This window comes from Enhydra lutris, unplaced genomic scaffold, assembly GCF_002288905.1.
Source record: "Enhydra lutris kenyoni isolate GAN:26980312 unplaced genomic scaffold, ASM228890v2 scaffoldscaffold37, whole genome shotgun sequence".
Lineage (NCBI taxonomy): Eukaryota > Metazoa > Chordata > Mammalia > Carnivora > Mustelidae > Enhydra > Enhydra lutris.
In genome coordinates, this window is record NW_019154121.1 from 7,347,115 (window position 1) to 7,366,845 (window position 19,731).

At 40.5% G+C, this 19,731-nt stretch overlaps 1 protein-coding gene across 1 annotated transcript in view; it reads right to left on the reverse strand.

Moving 5' to 3' along the window:
- Positions 1-19,731, reverse strand: part of LOC111154503 (hephaestin like 1) — an 88,757-nt gene that overhangs the window by 51,251 nt on the left and 17,775 nt on the right. Inside the window, exons 3-9 of the mRNA XM_022514128.1 lie at positions 15,603-15,815; positions 14,737-14,916; positions 10,821-11,075; positions 7,557-7,725; positions 4,894-5,033; positions 4,612-4,743; positions 2,794-3,005 (exon numbers count right to left, since the gene is read on the reverse strand). Coding sequence (XP_022369836.1) covers positions 2,794-3,005; positions 4,612-4,743; positions 4,894-5,033; positions 7,557-7,725; positions 10,821-11,075; positions 14,737-14,916; positions 15,603-15,815 — 1,301 coding nt within the window. The remainder of the gene's footprint in view (positions 1-2,793; positions 3,006-4,611; positions 4,744-4,893; positions 5,034-7,556; positions 7,726-10,820; positions 11,076-14,736; positions 14,917-15,602; positions 15,816-19,731) is intronic.

The following is a 19,731-nucleotide window of genomic DNA, read 5'->3' on the forward strand; positions in this document are numbered from 1 at the left end:
CTGGAATTTTTAGTGTCTACTTGCAGGCCACAAGTTTAATGTTTGAGTGTGTGTAACATGGCTTTTTCTGCTACCTAAACTTCTTAATATGAATTTGAAGATGGAGTACTTATCTTGTATTTCATTTATTCAACCATAAATATCAGTTGAGTGTCAACAGTACATCAGACATTGTTCTGAGAAATGAATATAAGACAGACAACTTTCCTGCTCCCTGCTACTTGTATTCTCATTAGACGAAACATACTAGACACACAAAAAATAAAAAAAGAAAATGTCGTATGAAAGTCAGGGGATGTGATAGAGTATGACTTTAGCCTGGGTTTCAGGGAAGGCTTTTCTCAGGAGGTGACACGAAGAGCCAGCTATGCAAAGGTCAGGGGAAGGAATTCCATGCAGAGGGAGCCTAAGAAAGAGGCACTAAGCCAAGGATAAGGCTGGCCTGTTCAAGGAACAGAAAGGCTTATATGGGTGGAGAAGAAATAGGCATGAGGGAGTGAGGGAGATATATCAAAGAAGGGGTCAGAGGTTGGGCACATAGGTCTAGGCTAAGGAATATAAATTTTTATTCTAAGTGTGATAGGAAGTCACTAGAGGATGTGGTGTGTGTGTGTGTGTGTGTGTGTGTGTTATGTTAGTGGAGGGTGTTTAACATGGATATGACTTGATATTATTTGCATTTTAGAAAAGTCACACTTGCTTCCCTGTGAAGAAACAGATCACAGGAGAAACGGGCATGAAGAGGGGATGATACATGATCTAGGTGAGAGCTTGGATGAGGCAAAACATAGTTTTCTTTTGTTTTGAATGACATTGGGAAGACAGCAAAATTTTCAAGGGTGCTCAGATTTGATAATAGTACTGTATCTAGACTAATTTCCTGACCTGGATAATTATGTTTACTTAGGTCAGAGAATGACCTTGCTTTTTGGAAACATGCTGAGGAGACAGCAAGTCAATAACCTAACTCAAAGAGGTCAGGGGAAAAAAAAACCAACAACTGAAAAATGAAGAGAAAGCTAATAAAGCAAATGAGGCAAAATGTTTATATTTGGGGAATCTGGGTGAGGGATATATGGGAATTCTTCTTGGGTTTTTTTTTTTTGCAACTTTTGCATAAGTCTGAAATTATTCAAAATAAAAACTATTCAAAATAAGATAGGCATAGATGGCTGGAGAGAAAGAGAGTCGAAGTAGGGAATATGATTAAGTGGCCATTGTAGAAGGCATGGGTGTTAGTGAAGGGCTTTATTAGCACCTGGTTAGATTCTGTGACATTGATTCACCCCTGGGGGATTTTCCTGGAAAGAGATACAAATACCTCTTTTTTGTGTTCTCGATCTGCCTGATGAGAAGAGACCTAAGCTTTAACCTATTGAAGACCTGCTTTAGCATGTGTTTCATAAGTACTTTTTGTATTGAAAAAAACTTTGTCTGGCCAAATGGATTTCTCTCTCAGCCAAGTCCCAGGTGTGAGGTATTTCAGGTTGCTATTAATTTTTCTTCATGTAAATGGACTGACCATGAATGGTGTTTGACTCAGGCAACAACCTTCACATGCTACGAGGTGCTTCTAGCAAGCATCTAAAATACCATCAAATGGATGCAATAAGGACAAAATCAGAACTACCTCACAGAAGTTTTCTGGCACTCAATTTCCTGGGCTTCAGTATTTAGCTATAGGAAGAAGGGTATTGTATTGGGAAAATAAACAAAGTTGGAAATCCAAAGCCCTCTGTTACCGTTGAGTTTCACTACTTACTACTTGGGATATCACTCAATGTCTTTGGGCTTCAGTTTCTTTAACTTTAAAATAGGGATGGTCATTCTGCTTTGCCTTATGTAACCTTAGGGTACAGTGTAACTGTTCAATCTTATTACACATGCATTATTGAGGGCCCACCTGGAGGGCCAGTGACACATTGAGCCTCTAATAGATATTTCCACAATTGGCACTTTGTGCAGGGAAATGAAAATCTGAGATGGACCAAGACACTTTGTGTCCTCTACCTAGAAATCCTCTGGAGCCTAAAAGTGGGTGCTTATAATGCCAAACATTATAAAATATACCATGTAAATAAATAGTCTTGCTATTTCTGATTAGTGAAATAAATCGAAATGGTTATATGATCAGATTTTCCTCCTTTCATGTAGTCATAGCTTGAAATACTATGCTTTGCCACACTAGTCAATGCAAGCAGCAACGCCTCCAAGTTGGGACTTTCAAGAAATTATCTACATGCTTTCTTGTGCCCTTGGCTCTAGTGATTCACTTACAGCTTACAGTGGTGAGTTACAGTGGTTCTCTACCCTGGCTACACACTGAAAAGCACCTGGAAATTCTGGTTTAATCGGTTTGGAGCACTGGAATGAAAGATGTTTAAAAGGTCCCCTTTGTGATTCTAACATGTGGCCAAGTTTGAGAAACCTTGTCCAAGAAGAAAGGGTCCCAACTGACAGTCCACGTAGATCTCTGAAGATTCTAGAATTAAAGCAATTCACAGGGACAGGGACCCACCAAATTCCAGCCACAACAAACAGAAATCCTGGGTTTCTGGGTGGGCATTTGTAACTTTCAGACCTTAAACTTACCTTAAATTTAAATTCAGATCTTAAATTTACAAAAAATAAAATACTCATTCTGTATTTTAAGTCAGTTTTAAGAAGGAGGAGGAAAAATCAAAATGTTTTTTTTTCATACCTGACACCTTATTATCCTCTAATCCCTAGCCATATTACTGCCCTCTCCCATATACAACCCTGAGGAGAATTTAGTGACCTTTGATGGCCTACCTGTGTCCCATCGGCATTGAGAGCACCCTTCTTACAGACTAGCAAGGGCCCCAAAAGGCCAGCACTGGTGTCCTGGATAGGCTCCACCGCTGAGAAGTAAAGATAGGTCAGACAGGGGGGATCACCTGCTGTCGGGCTTACGCTCTCAGGCACCGTCCACTTGTATGTGAAGGTTTCACCTGGATTCACATGAGCCCCTGGCTTCAGAAATCCTGAGCAGATGAAAGATGAAAGTTACTCTCAAAAAAAGAGCCAAGAACATTAAATTTGTCAGACTGGGTCTTCCAGCCCTGGGGTCTCTCTCTGATGTATTTTGTAGAAGGGCAGTTGTTTCCAGTTGTGTATCTTACCAGGGAGCTCACTGCCACAGTCTGCTGTTATGAGATAGAAGAAGCTTATATCCAAGGGTTATCTTCTTCCAAGATTACATTTAGTGTCTCTGCAGATACTCTTTCTTACCCAAATACTAGGGTTAGCAAATATGAAAAGAGTGATAATTGCCTCTCTACCAATTAAATGTAAATCCACAAACTCTCATTGAGTGTCTTCGTATGTGGAATATATTGTACTCAGCACTGCCGAGGGTATCCCAAAAAGTTAAGCAAGAGCCCTATCCTTAAACAGTTTGAAATCTAGGTTGAACTGGGAAATAAGCCAAATAACCATGAGATAGAGGAGGTAAGGGAAGACACAGGGTGACAAAGTTGGTAAGTGGCATGTCTGAGATTCAAACTCAGGGCTGTCTGATTCTAAAGACTTGGCACTCAACCCACACATTGGAGTGCCAAATGAATACGTTGAGTCTCTCCAGCCATGCTGAGGCCAAAAACTCTCTGCACCTTGTCCAGAGCTTTGCAAAATGGTACCCAATAAATTTGCTAAGGTAAATGATAGAAAATACAGACATTTGGGCTGTTACTGGTGATCTTCCTACACGCACACACACACACACACACACACACACACACAGTGACTATGAGCACTCTGACCAAGGAGAAAGTACAGGTAGGAGAGAGGTTACTACAGGAGCAGGGAATGATGATGGGTCTGGGGAGGGGGAATTCTCCCTCCAGTCCTCCCTTTTCTCTTCTCTTACCATCACCTCAAAGCCTGCTCTGAACTGGGCCTAGCCCCATCCTTGGGCATGAAGTATCCCAAACATTTGTGATGTCTGTTGCAGGGATGGGGAAGACTTCCCAGGGGACTAGGAGGTTCCCAAGAGCAGTATCATGAGTGGAAACCTAGTTCCTGTGGCCACTGGGCAGAAGCTCCCTTTCTTACATGTAGGGAGTCTCTGCTACCTACTCTGTGATGAGCTACCTCCCCTGTGATGGGGAGGGCTGAATATGATGGTAAGCACATAAGACTGATTATAGATAAATATTTGTCAACAGAGACAGAGTGAAGACCATGTGTAAGATTTTGATGTCAACCAAACCCTGGAAATCAGATTTTACCCTAAACTGTCACCCACAGAATCCCGTGTAACCTGTGGCTGAAAAACTTTCCATCTTAGGGAAGTGGGGGTGACTGTGAACGTAGCTCACTTTGAGACTTATTACATTACTGTGGGAAAAGGAAAGAAATGAACATTTCCTAAGTGCCTATTGTGGAGTAGACCCAGCCCTGAATTCTCTCGAGCTCCTTTCGAAGCCCTGTGAGGTGAGTGTCACCATCTGCGTTAGTAAGGAAAGAGTAAGGCACAAGCTCACACAAGCTCTCAGGGCTGGTAAGAAAATCATTTGAACCAAATCTACCCAGTTCTAAGTCCTCTGTTCCTTCATCCTCTTTCCTCCACGAGGTCAGGCTGAGACTCACCATCTATGTTTGGGGCTGCATCAGAGGCCTTGTCATAGATCACGCCATGGGGCAAAATACTGTAGACTTTGTCGGCTTTGTTGGCAAAGGTCACTAGCAGGGTATCACCCACCTCTGCCCGGATGACGGGGCCTGAAAGATATCAAGAGGAGGAGGGAGAAGAGGATGAAAAGGGGCAGAGGGAAGTGAATATAGGCAGGAGAAGAAGAGTCATTCCATGTACATATATGCCCCACTAGACCTCTCCCCCCATTCAAAACATGACAGATGGTTTTATTCTACCAAGAATTCCAAGATGGGCTTCTGCCTCAGAGAGTCTCTTTCTTCGAGTAAAAGTTGCATCAATATACTCCATATACTGAGCCTTCCAATATTTTCCTCCAATTCTGTTGTCCCCTTGTGTGAAGTAGAGCTCGGAGTCACTGTGTAAAGAATAGGAACCTGACTGAGACCACATCTCTACATATCCACCAGATGCCTTAATCATGGAGCTTCCTTTCATTATCTTAGCTCATTCACCCACCCATCTCCCCGGGAAAGATGGCCCAGTCTTCAACCAAGTTCCCAGGAATAGTCAGGCAGCTTTGAAAGTCTCCAGAGGGCTGGATGGTGGTCAAGCTCATTCCTCTCTTAGCCACCATACTTTCTTCCCCAGAGGTCCAGCGACTGAAGAAAACACAGGTGAACTCCATACTTACTGGCACTGGAGTCTCAGAATGGCATTCTACAAAGTAAAGAGCTAACCAGTTTCTTTCCAGAGTAAGTATCCCTCTCTCTCTTGCTGATGTCAATATGAATATTCTCTGCTTTTAGTAAGCTCTTTCATATCTGGCATGATTAAGGTATGGAGTGTCTAGTTAACCAAATAGTTAAGTCAATGGAGAGTCATCATATAAACTATATACACAACATACCAAATTCCCAAGTTGTGAACTACAGTGCTGTGAATCCGGACACTGTCTCTTGAGGCCTTAGTTTTGCTGATGGTACCACCACTCTTGGAGCCACACAGTCTGACTTTGTCTTCTTTCTCTGCCTTATCTCCTTATCTTGTTCATCCTTCCTTCCTTCTCTGTACCCTTTTTGCCTCTTTTCCTTGTCTTTCTCCCCACTGCCACAACCCCCGTACCTGCCCCCTTCACCTTGTGTTTTCAACATTTTACGAAGCTCCAGCTACACACTCTATGCCCTCCCTCTTGCCTCGGCTTGTTCCAGGTTCTCCCTTCAGCATACACGCTACTACAACACTAACCTCCAAGATGGTAATTTTCACTGCCATTTCCTGCTCCAACATCTTCACCTGCTTACATCCTCCAATCAGATAAAGTTCAAAAGGATTATAGGACCTCTGGGGTTGAGATCCAGTTTACCCAATCCTCTCCCTATGGCTCTAGGCAAACCTCCACTCCCCTGTGCAAATTCCCCATCCGGTCATTTTGATCTCACTGACCCCTGCATCTAAAATTTCCCTCCTAATGATTCACTTATATAAACTCCACTATTCTTCAAGATTCTGCTCAAGTCCCATTTCCTCTGTGAAGTGTTCTTTGGCTATCTTAGCTCTCTCTGAACACCCAGAGAACTCACTTGTCCGGACAACTCATCTTGATCTTATTTGTAACTTACCAAGTTATTTTTCTCTGTGCATACAGCCTCCTTCTGATCCGAGGGTGGGAACACTACCTTACACCTCTCTGCAACCCTTATGTTAATTTTTATGTTGTGCTTTCATATATCACATTAATTATCAGTTAAATATGCTTTAACATTTCCTTTTTCTTTTTGACACAGAGAGAGAGATAGTGAGAGAGGGGAACACAAGCAGGGGGAGTGGGAGAGGGAGAAGAAGGCTTCGCACTGAGCAGGGAGTCCGATGAAGGGCTCTATTCCAGGACCCTGGGATCATGACCTGAGCTGAAGGCAGACGCTTAACGACTGAGCCACTCAGGCACCCCTAATATTTCATTTTTATAAGGTGCTTCAGAATTCTGGAAGGCTTCTAAGACAAAATTCCCAATGCCAATCTCATTATTCTGTTTATAGAGAAATACTAGTCAATCTAGAGTGTCGATATCAAACAGGCTCATATATGGTTCATATGGATTCTTTAAGTTAGGTTGAAGGGCATCAATCAATCAAACAATTAATTTACGATGACATGAATGAAGGGTATCTTATCCATCACAAAGAAAATTTTAAAAACATTCCCTCAAACACAAAAGGGATCATAGGGTAATAACGACCATTCTTGGTATCATACTGCACATTCTAAAAGGATTTCACAGACATCATTGCACAGGATTCTATAATAACAACTCACAGGGGTCCACATCCACTTACTTAATGGATTGTTAGATTTAATTTGAAACATACTACATGCTATGAGAGAGAAAATGATTAATGACTTGGGAGTCAGGGGCAGCATCACTTAAGAGGTAACATTAGGATTAGATTTTGAAGGAAGAATAACATTTTGCTGGATAGGTAGGAAAAGGACACTCTGGGTAGAGGGGGCATAACTTAGCAGGCTGTCCTTGAACCACAAAGGGTAACTTTCCTTGGCCAGTTCACCTCCACTGAAAGAGAGCCCTGTCTTATTCTCTCTTCAAAACAGTCATCTCCACATGTGCAAAGGCCTTATTCTATTCTCTGGCAGCTTAATATTTCTCGTGACACTTAGCATTGCAATTTACATCCAGTAGGTGCTCAAGAAACGTTTCATGAATGAATGAATGAACATAGTGCTTTGATACAACCAGCCAATCATGACAATAAATACTCCACCAATTCTCAGCCATATGTACATTATGGGGCTCAGAACCCTTTAAGTGGTGTCGTTACGTCATCTATGGAGAAGGGCTGGGGATACCAGTGAGGTCCCAGGTAAAGGTCTAACAGGGTTCTCTCTTAGGAGAAGCTTAGAACAGCCAGCAAAGAGTACTTACCTGCCAGATGCATTTAGGGGAAGACCACTGAATTTGTTATAGCCTTGAGGAGCATAATCCCAAAGGACTTTTTCAGCTGCTATAAAGTAGTGCCTCTGTTGACCCTTCATTTTGGGGTGAGGAATATCACCTTTGCAGTTACCAACATTATATTGTCCCAGCATGCCAGCTGCAGAACAGAGGAAAACCACAAGACAGAGCATAAATGCTCACAAAAGGAATCTGACAGGAGAAGACGGCTAGATTTGACTTTGTAAACATTGAAGGCAAAACTTTTTCATTAAAAATTTCAAGAATATATTTCAAATAGAAAATCAATGAAATACATGCAAAAATAACCTAGACTAAAAAGTAAACAAACAAACAAACAAAACTTTTGTACAAAAAACAGGACCTTAATGAAGTTAAAAGGGAAGGATAAATGGTGAGTGGGGGGATATTTTAACCCATAGGACAAAAGATTAATGTGTAAAAATATTTGGCAAATAAAAAAGAGGAAAGTAAATCTCCCAGTGGAAAATGGGCAAGGGACATCAATAGATTATTCACAAAATCTTTCTAAATACCATCGACCTATAAACACATGAAAAAAAAAAAACAGTTTGATGTCAATAGTAGCCAAGCGACACTGTTGTCCATTTATCAGATTGGTAAAGATTGAAAACACTAACAATTCTCAGTGTTGGCGGATAATGGGGAATGCTCACACACTAAGGGCAAAGAGTAAAAGGGAATTTGGCAATGTGTATCCGTCCATAGCTTTAAGAGCAAAAACAAATTCTTTGACCCAAGAATTCTAAATCTAAGAGTTTTCCTAAAGAAATATCAGACAAAATTGCAACATATCTGTAAACTGAGGATTTTAGTATGGTTTATCATAGCCCCCCCCCAAAATGGGGGGAAAATACAAGTATTAAGCCATAGAGTTTTGGTTGGTTAATTCATCATCTCCTTTGAAAGGACACTGGGAGGATTAATAATGACAAAGTAGTCTATATTCACTGACATGGAAATATATTTCTAATATATTAATAAGTGGGAAAAGTAAGATAAAGGGCAGTATTAATAGATTCATTTCATTTTATAAGTAACATGCATTTGTGTATAAAAGTCTAGAAAATAGAGAAAGAATGTTCCTCAAAATGTAACACCATTATCCTAAGACAGGTTTATTGATTTTTAAAATTAAGCGTATTTTCTAATTTTTTATGATAATTTTTTTCTGAGGGTATGGACAATTTAGGAAAAACTATATTTCAGTAATGTACAAACACCAGCTTATGTCCACAACCACTGGCCCTGCTTTGCAATTTTACTAGTCTCAAATAGCTGCGAATGCCTTGATTTTAGAACTAGTTTCTTCCTACATATAACAGCATGAGGCCCTGTAAGAATAGGAATCTTGCAGTAGGAATGCTTAATATCCACCCTCTTAGGAAATTTCGAGTACACACTACAATATTGACCATAGTCACTATGCTGTACGTAGCCCTCCAGAATGCATTCATCTTGTGTAACTGAAACTTTGTACTCTTTGAGATCTCAAGTGTTCTTAGCATGGACGTGCACATACACACAGATAACCATGCGAGGTTACAGATATGTAAATTAGTTTGAGTGTGATGATGAGTTCACAGTATGCGTATATCAAAACATCAGGGGTCTGGGTGGCTCAGATGATTGGGCATCTGCCTTGGGCTCAGGTCATGATCCCAGGGTCCTGGGATGGAGTTCCGCATTGGGATCCCCGCTCAGTGGGGAGCCAGCTTCTCCCTCTGGCTCTTTCTTTGTCTCTCATGAATGAATGAATCAATCAATCAAGTTTCACATCTTAAATATATGCAACTCCTATGTGTCAATTATACCTCAATAAAACTGGGGGTGAGGGGAATAAGAACGGGAATCTTGTCTTGATCACTTTGTCTTCCCAGAACAGTATCTGGCACATATTTACTGATCCACTCAACATTTATTGAATTGAATTGAATTGGAATAACCCAGCAGACTAATGTTAATACTAGATGCTTAAGGTTGACAGGAACAAGAATGTATTATCAAAGCTGCCCTGGAGAATTGCATCCCTGTACCTGCTGGTGACTGTGGGTAGTGAGTCGGGATCCAAATTTAATCACACATTATTTCTTCTGTGTCTATTCCATTGACACCTTTCTAAAAATCTATTTTGTTTTCACCATCTTAGGCCAGACTTTTTCTATGTCTAACTCTAATGTTGACAATGCTTCTTAACTAGCATCCAATGGCCAGAATCTCTCCATCAAATCCTTTCTGCACACAGATATCATACATATCTTCCTAAATTGCTCACTGATTATGTCACTGATGTGCCTAAGGATGTGGAAGAACCCACTTGGCTTTCCAGACACAGTCCTGACTTCTTAGTCTTGCCTTTTAAATCTCCTCTCACTAGGCTCTACCTCTGTAGGCTTCTCTCTTATCACTCTTCTGGCATAAGCCTGTGGTTCAGCTGAGTAGAGACCCATTTTGTGTGGTCCCAAGGGACCAAGACTAAGTCATTCAATAGGTATTTAAATAAAAAACAATGTTTATCATGTAAATAATAAGATTTTGCAACTATCATTGGATCTTGTCTCAATACGGAAAAGCATTCTAACAGAGCAGCCCAGGGATGAAAAGGGTTGCTACAATTACTTCAAAGAGATGTCCAAAAGGAAATTCAAGAATCGGATGGTAGGTTGGTCCAGATTATGTGTAAATTTCTCTCCAATGCTAAAATGTTATTTTTCTATTTATAGTTGCTCATATAGAATATGTCTTTTTCCTGCTTTATGGTGCTAACTCTGCCTGGGAAGCCTTTCTTCCCTTCTGCATCTGTTCAATTCCTACCCATATTTCAGGACTCAGCTTAGGAGCTAATTCCTCAGGAAGTCCCTCTGCTTATTCTAGAGAAATAACTCTAACAAACAAAGAGCATTTATCTTTCTGCCTAAAATTTTACTCATTTCTAACTAATTTCTAACTAATTCTAGCTACTAGACCATAGACTCCTTGAAGGTCTTACCATTTCTTTCATTCACCTCCCAGCTTTTTTATAGGGAGTTGATGAATAAATATCTGTTGATAGGATGACAAATAAATGAGCATTGTACATTTTCCTCTATATTCAAATTAAATATAACACAAGAACCTATCTAACAACAGACACTGAACGAGCACCATTGACTCTGTGGTATAATCTTCTCCCTCGAAACCTCCACACACTACACTGGTCTTTGTCCTTTTTACCTTGTAGGTGATCACTAACTTGGCAAGTTATCATCCACTTCCCAGGATTCTCAACTACCATTTCCATTGTCAGGAAGGTGGCTGGGAACAGGTTGACGACATCAGTCCGATGCCCTCTGCTGATGAATGTGTTGCCATAAAAATAGATGGAATGGATGTCTATCTCGTTCCCCATCCCATAGAGGTGCCAGGACACTGATTCACCAACACACATCTCAGGCTCTGGGAGGTTTCCAAAGAGGTATCCATTGAGGGCTGAAAAACAGAAACACACTGGTGGAAGAGTCTCCCCTGTAGAGGCGGTAACACATACTCTAACATGGCTGAAAAATTAGCCCCGATCGTCAGTTGTAATGTTTTTGTGCAGAAAAGCATGGCTCCTTTCATAAGCTATGGTCCCAGAAAGGAATGAAAGGTACTGGGTTTTTTGAGAGAAAAGCACTCAATAAAAGTAGAGATGAGCACGCAGGAAAAACAGCCTTGGAGCTGCTGTGTGAACACAATAATGAGGTCAGAAGTGAACAGAACACTGCTCAGACTTTCAGGATGGCTCAGCCACTTCCTCTAAGGATCCTTCATTTTCATACCTGACTTCCCTACAGGACTCTGTTCCCTGACATTAGAAATCCTGTGTCACTCATTCCCCAGCTGTCAGGACCCAGCAGAAAAGCAGGCACATAGGAGCTACTTAATTTAAGTAACCAAAGTGAGCAGGAAGAAGGAAAGCAGGGAGAAAAACCAGTTGTTATTAGGTCTTGCTGGGTCAACATTTAATTGATTCAACTTAGGCTGGAAGTCTGAGACCTCATCTTTTGAATCATCTGAACAGCAGCCAGGACTTGACCAAGTGCAGAAGAAAACTTGATTCAGAGTTGGTTTTTTGTTTTTTTGGTTTGGGGGGGGGTTGTAATTTTATTTTATTTTTTTTCAGTGTTCCAAGATTCATTGTTTATGCACCACACCCAGTGCTCCATGTAATATGTGCCCTCCTTAGTACCCACCAAGAGTCATAATATCGCTTCTTAGATTCAAACTGAGTGAAAAAGCAATTGTTACTAAGATAACAATGATTAAGGCAGCACAATTGATCCTAAATAATTTTAGTAAATTTAAATAAAATTATCAATAAATCTTATATTGATTGAGCATCTTCTATGGACTAGTTTTTGTTGTTTTTTATTTTTTAAAGTTTATGTTCTATTCTTGATTAGGTCTCTTTTACTATTAGATTGATAAAGAAGATTGGCTTTTTGTTTTGTTTTGTTTTTAAAGATTTTATTTATTTATTTGACAGACAGAGATCACAAGTAGGCAGAGAAGCAGGCGGGGGTGGGGGAGCAGGCTCCCCGCTGAGCAGAGAGCCCGATGCGGGGCTCGATCCCAGGACCCTGGGATCATGACCCGAGCCAAAGGCAGAGACTTTAACCCACTGAGCCACCCAGGCGCCCCTGTTTTGTTTTGTTTTTAATTTCTTTTCAGCGTTCCAGAATTCATTGTTTATGCACCACACCCAGTGCCCCATGCAACATATGCAAGATTGATTGTTTGCAAACATCTACTTCTGCATAAGGCTGATTTTTATTTTTATTTATTTATTTTTTTAAAATTGTATTTATTTATCCATCTTAGAAAGAGTGCATGAGAGACAATATCCAGCAGACTCCGAGTTGAGTGTGGAATGACAAGGGGCTTGATCCCACAACCACAAGATGATGACCTGAGCTGAAACCAAGAGTTGGATGCTTAAACAACTGAGCTACCCAGATGCCCTTATTTTTTATTTTTTTAAGAGTTTATTTTTAAGTCATCGTTATACCCAGTGTGGGGCTCAAACTTAAAATCCTGAGATCAAGAGTCCCATGATCTACAAGTAAGCCAGCCAGGCACCCCCAGGCTGATTTTTATTTTAAATATAGGCTGTATTTGCTTTATGTAATTGATTCCTTTGTGTTGGACATTTTCATTTGAAAGAGTGAGAGGAATTCTGTGGGCAGCTGAGTTGTAAACCATCACAGTAGTTTTCAGCAAGATTTGAGATCATTGCCACCATTTTATAAAGCATGTGGATAAAAGTTGATCGGATACAGCAATGTTTAGAATTTAGGTCTTTCTAAAAAAAAAAAAAAAAAAAAAGAATTTAGGTCTTTCTTTATTCCATCCTTCACTTCCTTCCCTGCCTCCCTCCCTTTTCTCCTTTACTTCTTCCCTCCTAAAATATTGTCCAAACACTAAAATACTCCCCTCACACAAGGTTGCTGAAATACCACTAGAAAGAAGAGAGAGGGTGTGCGATGCCATAGAAATCGTCAGCTACTGACGCTTACACCTTGACGCACTTTGGAATCAAACACAACCAAATTAACATTTATTTGCTATGGGGTCCTCCTTGAAGGAGTTGTTTCTGAGCTTCTCGTAAGCAACTCTGGCCCTAATTATCACTTTGACCTTAAGCAAGTCATTGATGGTCTCTCTCATTTTTTTTTTAAGATTTTATTTATTTATTTGACAGACAGAGATGACAAGCAGGCAGAGAGGCAGGCAGAGAGAGGGGCAGGAAGCAGGCTCCCTGCTGAGCAGAGAGCCCGATGTGGGGCTTGATCCCAAGACTCTGGGATCATGACCTGAGCCAAAGGCAGAGACTTTAACCCACTGAGCCACCCAGGCGCCCCAAATCATTGATGGTCTCTTGACTTCAGTTTCTTCATCTGTAAAATGGGGGAGATCAGATGATCTTCAGCTCCTTCCCTCTCTCTTATAATTTTATAACTAAATTTTGGTTAGGGTGGGTTCTGGGAGATAGAGAAGCAAATATGGAGGAAATTTATCAGTGAATGACATGGGGTGTTTGTTTATGTTGAAGATGTTCTTTATGTTCATTAGAACTCTATGGGAAAACAGAAGAATGAGACTAGTTAATAATCCCCACATCCTAAAATTCTGTATTAAGCCACTCTTCTGCAAAACAGATGTGAGTAAGTAGTCTGTCTTGATGGAGAGGATAACTATAGAAATTCACTATTTTCAAATATGGGGTCTGGCACATAGTGAATGCTCAATAAATGTTGATTTAAAGATTGTCTAGGAGGGATACCTGGAGCTCAGTCGGTTCAGCATCAAACTGTTGGTTTAGCTCAGATCATTGTCTCAGGGTCATGAGATTGAGCTGTGTTGGGCTCCATGCTGGGTGTGGTGTCTGCTTAAGATTCTCTCTCTCCGGACACCTGGGTGGCTCAGTTGGTTAAGCCGCTGCCTTCAGCTCGGGTCATGATCCCAGGATCCTGGGATTGAGTCCCACATGGGGCTCCTTGCTCAGCAGGGAGTTGGTTTCTCTCTCTGCTTCTGTCTGCTTGTGTGCTCTCTCTCTCTCTCTCTAACAAATAAATAAATAAAACCTTAAAAAAAGAAAAAAAGATTCTCTCTTTCTCTCTCTCAAAAAAAAAAAACTTAAAAAAACCAGAATGGCTGGGAAATATAACAAATTCACAAGTATGTATTTAAACACAGCATACATTTTTGAAATTTAGCAATCACTCAGGAAATGGTTACTGGAATAATGCAAAAGGTTGCAAACCACAGAATTGTTACATGATGGTGATTCATTTTCCTTTCTCCTGTCTACATAAACCTACCCATCCTCTCTAGGATCACCTCCTGATTCTTTCCTGATTATAACTAACCCTTCCATTTTCCATACCATAGCTTGTCATACTCAATTCAGGGGATATCTATTGCCTCATCTCTTCTCAAATTGTTTTATGTTCTCACATGGACTGTGTTTTATCACTTCCTAACCATTCTTATCACAAGTTATCAATCCTAGAAAACCAGGTTAGACTTTCTGTGTTTCTTCATCCCTCATAGTATCAGATCCACAAAAAGCATTCAGTATATATTTGATAATACTGGAGACACTCACCATGCATTTTGTTACTTCTCTGGAAAACAGCATCTTTTTTGTCAACTGAATCAGGGTTGGTGCAGAAATGTCTGATATTTTCATCAAGGTACCAGCTTTGATTCTCATCCACCAGAGTAAACATTATAATGAACTCTCGGTCCACATCTGTCCTTGCCCCTGAATATTTATTCAGGACACCTATCCAGGGGAGACATCCAAAAAAGTGGAGAAAAAAGTTCAAAGTGAATTAAGTCAAGATGATTTTTGCCTTTTACCAATGGTATCAGGTAAGTTTGAAGTTGGCCAAAGACTTATAGTAACAAGAGTGACCACAACATGAAAGCAGCAAAGGATTTTAATAGAAATGACAGAATCATAGAAGAGAAAAGTCATAAAACAGAAGCCCTCACAACCAGAGACTTGAAAACTTTGCTCCAGGAGGGAGCCAGTATTACTGACAGAGCACAGACACGCTAAGGCAATTAATGGGGAACAAAATCACAAAGTGATCATGCATGTGAAATATCAATGCAAAACCAAATCTAGCCATTTGGCTACATTCCTCACTTTCCTGTGTGTAGTGTTGGGCTGGCATGAATGGCCATGGTATGTCCCTGGTTTGCTTTCTTCCTTAAAGCATTTAAGTTCCAGAATGCTATGATGTTTCCTTGACAGAAGTCTGAATTACTGCCCCTTCTGTTAGAAGAATCTAACCTTCTATGTTAGAAGTATCTCCCTAATCTTACAGAAAGCGTGGAAGAAAAGGTACCTTTGAATGGAGCAAGGAAGGGAGGCAAAACACATTTGGGAATAGGCTTCTGTGTGTGTGTGTGTGTGTGTGTGTGTGTGTGTGTGTGTGTGTTGGGGGTGGAGGAGCTCCTTACCTTCCTTGCACACCAGGAGCGGGCCAATTAACCCAGAGCAGATGTCCTTAGGAGCATCAATGTGTGAATGGTACACCCAGGTCAGACAGTTGGCATCCGCTGGAGCAGGGGCATATTCTTCTCTCACTGGCCAGACATAGGTGTAGTTTCTGCCAGGAGGAACCATATCATCATTCTTATTTCTTCCAGAAGTTCCATCTGGGTATAGGGCTCCTTCCGAGAAAAGATAAAACATAGTTAACCTACAGAGATCACTTGCTACAGGGAGCAGGGCTCACTGAGCTTTGGAATCAAATAATTTAAAATCAAATAAATTTAAATCAAATAAATTAATTACATTTTAAATCAAATAAATTTAAATTTATTTCCTGTGGGATTGGGGCAAGATACTTAAATTCTCAATACCTTGGTTTTCTTCAGTGAAGCTAGAATGTTGATACCTACCCCACAAGGACCTGAGAACTAACTGACATGATGTGTATCAAGTGTCTTGCACAAAACCAGATGCTTAATAAATGTTCATAAGGACCCCTTCGGATGGGCCTCTTGTGCCAATCAGGAAGATTTGAATCCACCTCACTTAACATCAACTCAAAAGGGAAAGGAGAGGGGTGCCTAGATGGCTCAATCAGTTAAATATCTGACTTTGGCTCAGATCATGATCTTGGGGTCTTGGGATCAAGTCCTGCTTTAGGCTCCCTGCTCAGTGGAGAGTCTTCTTCTCTCTCTATCCCTCTGCCCCTTCCCTCAATTGTGCTCTCTCTCTAATAATAAATAATAAATAAGAAGAAATAATGAAATTATTGGGTACTTGTTACTGATTCAGCACCTGTTTGAGTTCTCACGAAAGATAGGAAGGAAGAGTAAGACATTCATCCTCCGTTCTGTTGAGCTGATCAGAATAGGAATTATTATTATTATTTTTTAAAACTTTTATTTATTTGACAGAGAGCGAGATCACAAGTAGGCAGAGAGGCAGGCAGAGAGAGAGGAGGAAGCGGGCTCCCCACTGAGCAGAGAGCTCAATGAGGGGCTTGATCCCAGGACCCTGGGATCATGACCTGAGCTGAAGGCAGAGGCTTAACCCACTGAGCCACCCAGGTGCCCCCAGAATAGGAATTATTAGCACATGGGACAAGTGGAGAGTAAAATAGGGTGATGTGTTGAACACTATTTGGGGTTTTGCTAGGTGGAGGGGTGGTCTACCACAGAGTGGGTAGGGGTGCATAGGCATGGCATTCCCTTTCTCTGTTTTGTAAACTAAGATTGCACAAGGGTTTTCAATTAAGGAAAGTCCACTGCTAAAACTAGTTTGATAACCACCTGGATAGAAGGTAGGGGCGGGGAAGGACTGGGAGGAGCTGGATGGCACTGGGGAGAAGGCTGTGGGGTGAGGTGCCGAGGAGATGGATGTGGACACACCCAAGTTCATTCTCCATTCTTTCACTTATTCACCACCCATTCACAAACCCGCAATCCCGAACTCCCTGAACTAGGTCAGTTTTCTAAAATACATTCATACAGAGAGAAAGGCAGTATAACGAATGGTTAAGTTCAGAGCTATTGAAGTTAGACTAGTGGAATCAAATCCTATCTCCATCTCTTGTTAGCTATAACTTGGGCAATTTCCTTCTCTTCTAGGAGCCTTGGGTTCTTATCTGGAAAAGGGTGGTAGTTATCAGACCTATCTCAGAGTTGTTGAGGCTTACATGACAGAAGATCTACAATACATTTATCACAGCACCTGGCATATAATAAGATTTCAATAAATCACTTTTTCATTCATAGCACTTGCCCAAGGTTTTAATTATATATGTATAATATTGTGTGTATAATTGTTTAATTAATGTCTGTCTCTCAATTTAGACTACAATTCCACAAAAAAAAAAAACACCCAGGGTTTTTTGTTCATAATTTTGTATGCAAGGTCTACCTCAGTGCTTAGTACAGTGGGTGCTCAGTACATATCTATTGAGTAAAATAATGAATGAGTGGCATGACTCTACACCATAAACCAAAGCCTTGTGAATAAAATGCATAGCTTTGCAGCTTCTGAATTTATATATGGAGAGACTGAGGGTCAGTAGCTGGGGGGGGGGGTGGATAGTGGACTTGTCTAGAGGCTTCAACTGAGATCACTCATTTTGCTTTGATTATATGATACAAATCAATACGAGTAATAATTTTTCTTGAGACTCTTTTTTGCACAATTTATTTATTTGCTTTCTTTTTGCTCTTTATTATTGGGAAGTATTGATGGCTATTACTGAAAGGTATTATGGAAAGGCTGGAGTCCCCAAACAAATCCTTGGTATCACCACTCAAGATGAGGAAGATCATTTGGAATCCAAAAGATACCGTGAATATAAAGTAAAAAGCGATTCAGGGTGGGATAGCTTATTAAGTTGTTCTGTAAGTTATTCCCAGGAAGGAATTTTGATTTGTCAAATCAAAATCAAATTTTTATTTGATTTGTCAATGGAATTTTGATTTGTCAAAGGTTTTGAGCAATATAACATAAACAATATAAGAATATTTTTAAAACATTCATTTCATTTTATGTATTCTAGAATGTGTGGGTTTTTAGAAATTCAAATATACACATTTTCACCCCATCAAGTTTGAGAATATTGAGGATTGGTGAAGTTGTAGGAGAGACAGACCAGCTCACAAACAAGTGCGGGACAGTGTGCAATTTTTTGGAGGACAACTTGCCGATTTGTTTTGAAAGAAAGAAGAAAGAGTATTTGAATATAACCAGCAATTTTATTTTTAAGAATTTACTCCAGAAACATCTTTGAAAATGGTTTTCAAAATACATGAACTGGTGTATTTGTTGTAGAATTGGCAGTATCAACCCCAAACTGAAAGCAACCTAAATAATCATCATCAGTCATCAATAATCATCAATGTACCAGACTGATATATTCATACAATGTGATATTGCATAACTTAAAAGGAGGTCTTTCTATGTGTGTTATATGAGAAAATCTCCAAGATGAAGACATTTTTAAAGGTGATTGTTTTTCAGATAAGAGCCAAGTAAGAATTTTTACTTTTCTTATTATACTTCTCTGTACTCACAAAATTTTCTTCTCTTTTAAGATTTTATATATTTGACATACAGAGAGAGCACAAGAAGGAGGAGCAGCAGGGAGAGAGAGAGGGAGAGGAAGAAGTAGGCTTCCCACTAAGCAGGGAGCCTGATACAGGACTTGATCCCAGGACCGTGGGATCATGACCAGAGCCGAAGGCAGATGCTCAACCAACTGACCCACCCAGGCACCCCTAAAATTTTCTAACCATGTTCATATACTACTTCTTGTTTAATCTTTTGTTTTAGGCTTATTTTAAGTAGGAAATGAGAATGTGAGATATTTACCCCTTCTTTATGTTTTTCTGAAATTAAAAAGCGATAACATTTATTTTTAAGTAGTCCTAATACTTAACTGTATTTCATATGGAGATCAAGAAAGCACTAGCTAATTCCATTAATAAGTGAGACATTGTATGGTTGCCTGGGTGGCTCAGTGGGTTGGGCCTCTGCCTTCGGCTCAGGTCCTGATCCCAGGGTCCTGGGATCGAGTACCACATCGGGCTATCTGCTTAGCAGGGAGCCTGCTTCCTCCCTCTCTCTCTGCCTGCCTCTCTGCCTACTTGTGATCTCTGTGTGTCAAATAAATAAATAAAATCTTAAAATAAAAATAAGTGAGACATTGTATGTAAGAGTTCTAGAATAGGCATTGGCATACTAGGAACTGCTTAATCAATGTTAATCCCACCCACTGACTACTGGGTTCATTCTCCAGCACTCCCCAGATGAACTTGGAAGGAACAACTATGTATTTATTCATTTTTGCAGCCCCAGTATCCAGCATTGGGTCTAGTGCACAGTAAACACTAAATTGAACTAAGCAGGGACTTTCAGACTAGCAAGCTTGCAATGGTAGCCAAGAGAAAAACTCATCAAAAGAGAGTGAGGAGGTGGGTGCCTGGGTGGCTCAGTTGGTTGAGCAGGGTTCTGGGGTCAAGTCCTGCATCGGGCTCCCTGCTCAACAGGGGAGCCTTCTTCTACCTCTCCCTCTGCCTGCCACTCTCCCTGCTTGTGCTATCTCTCTTGCTCTCTCTG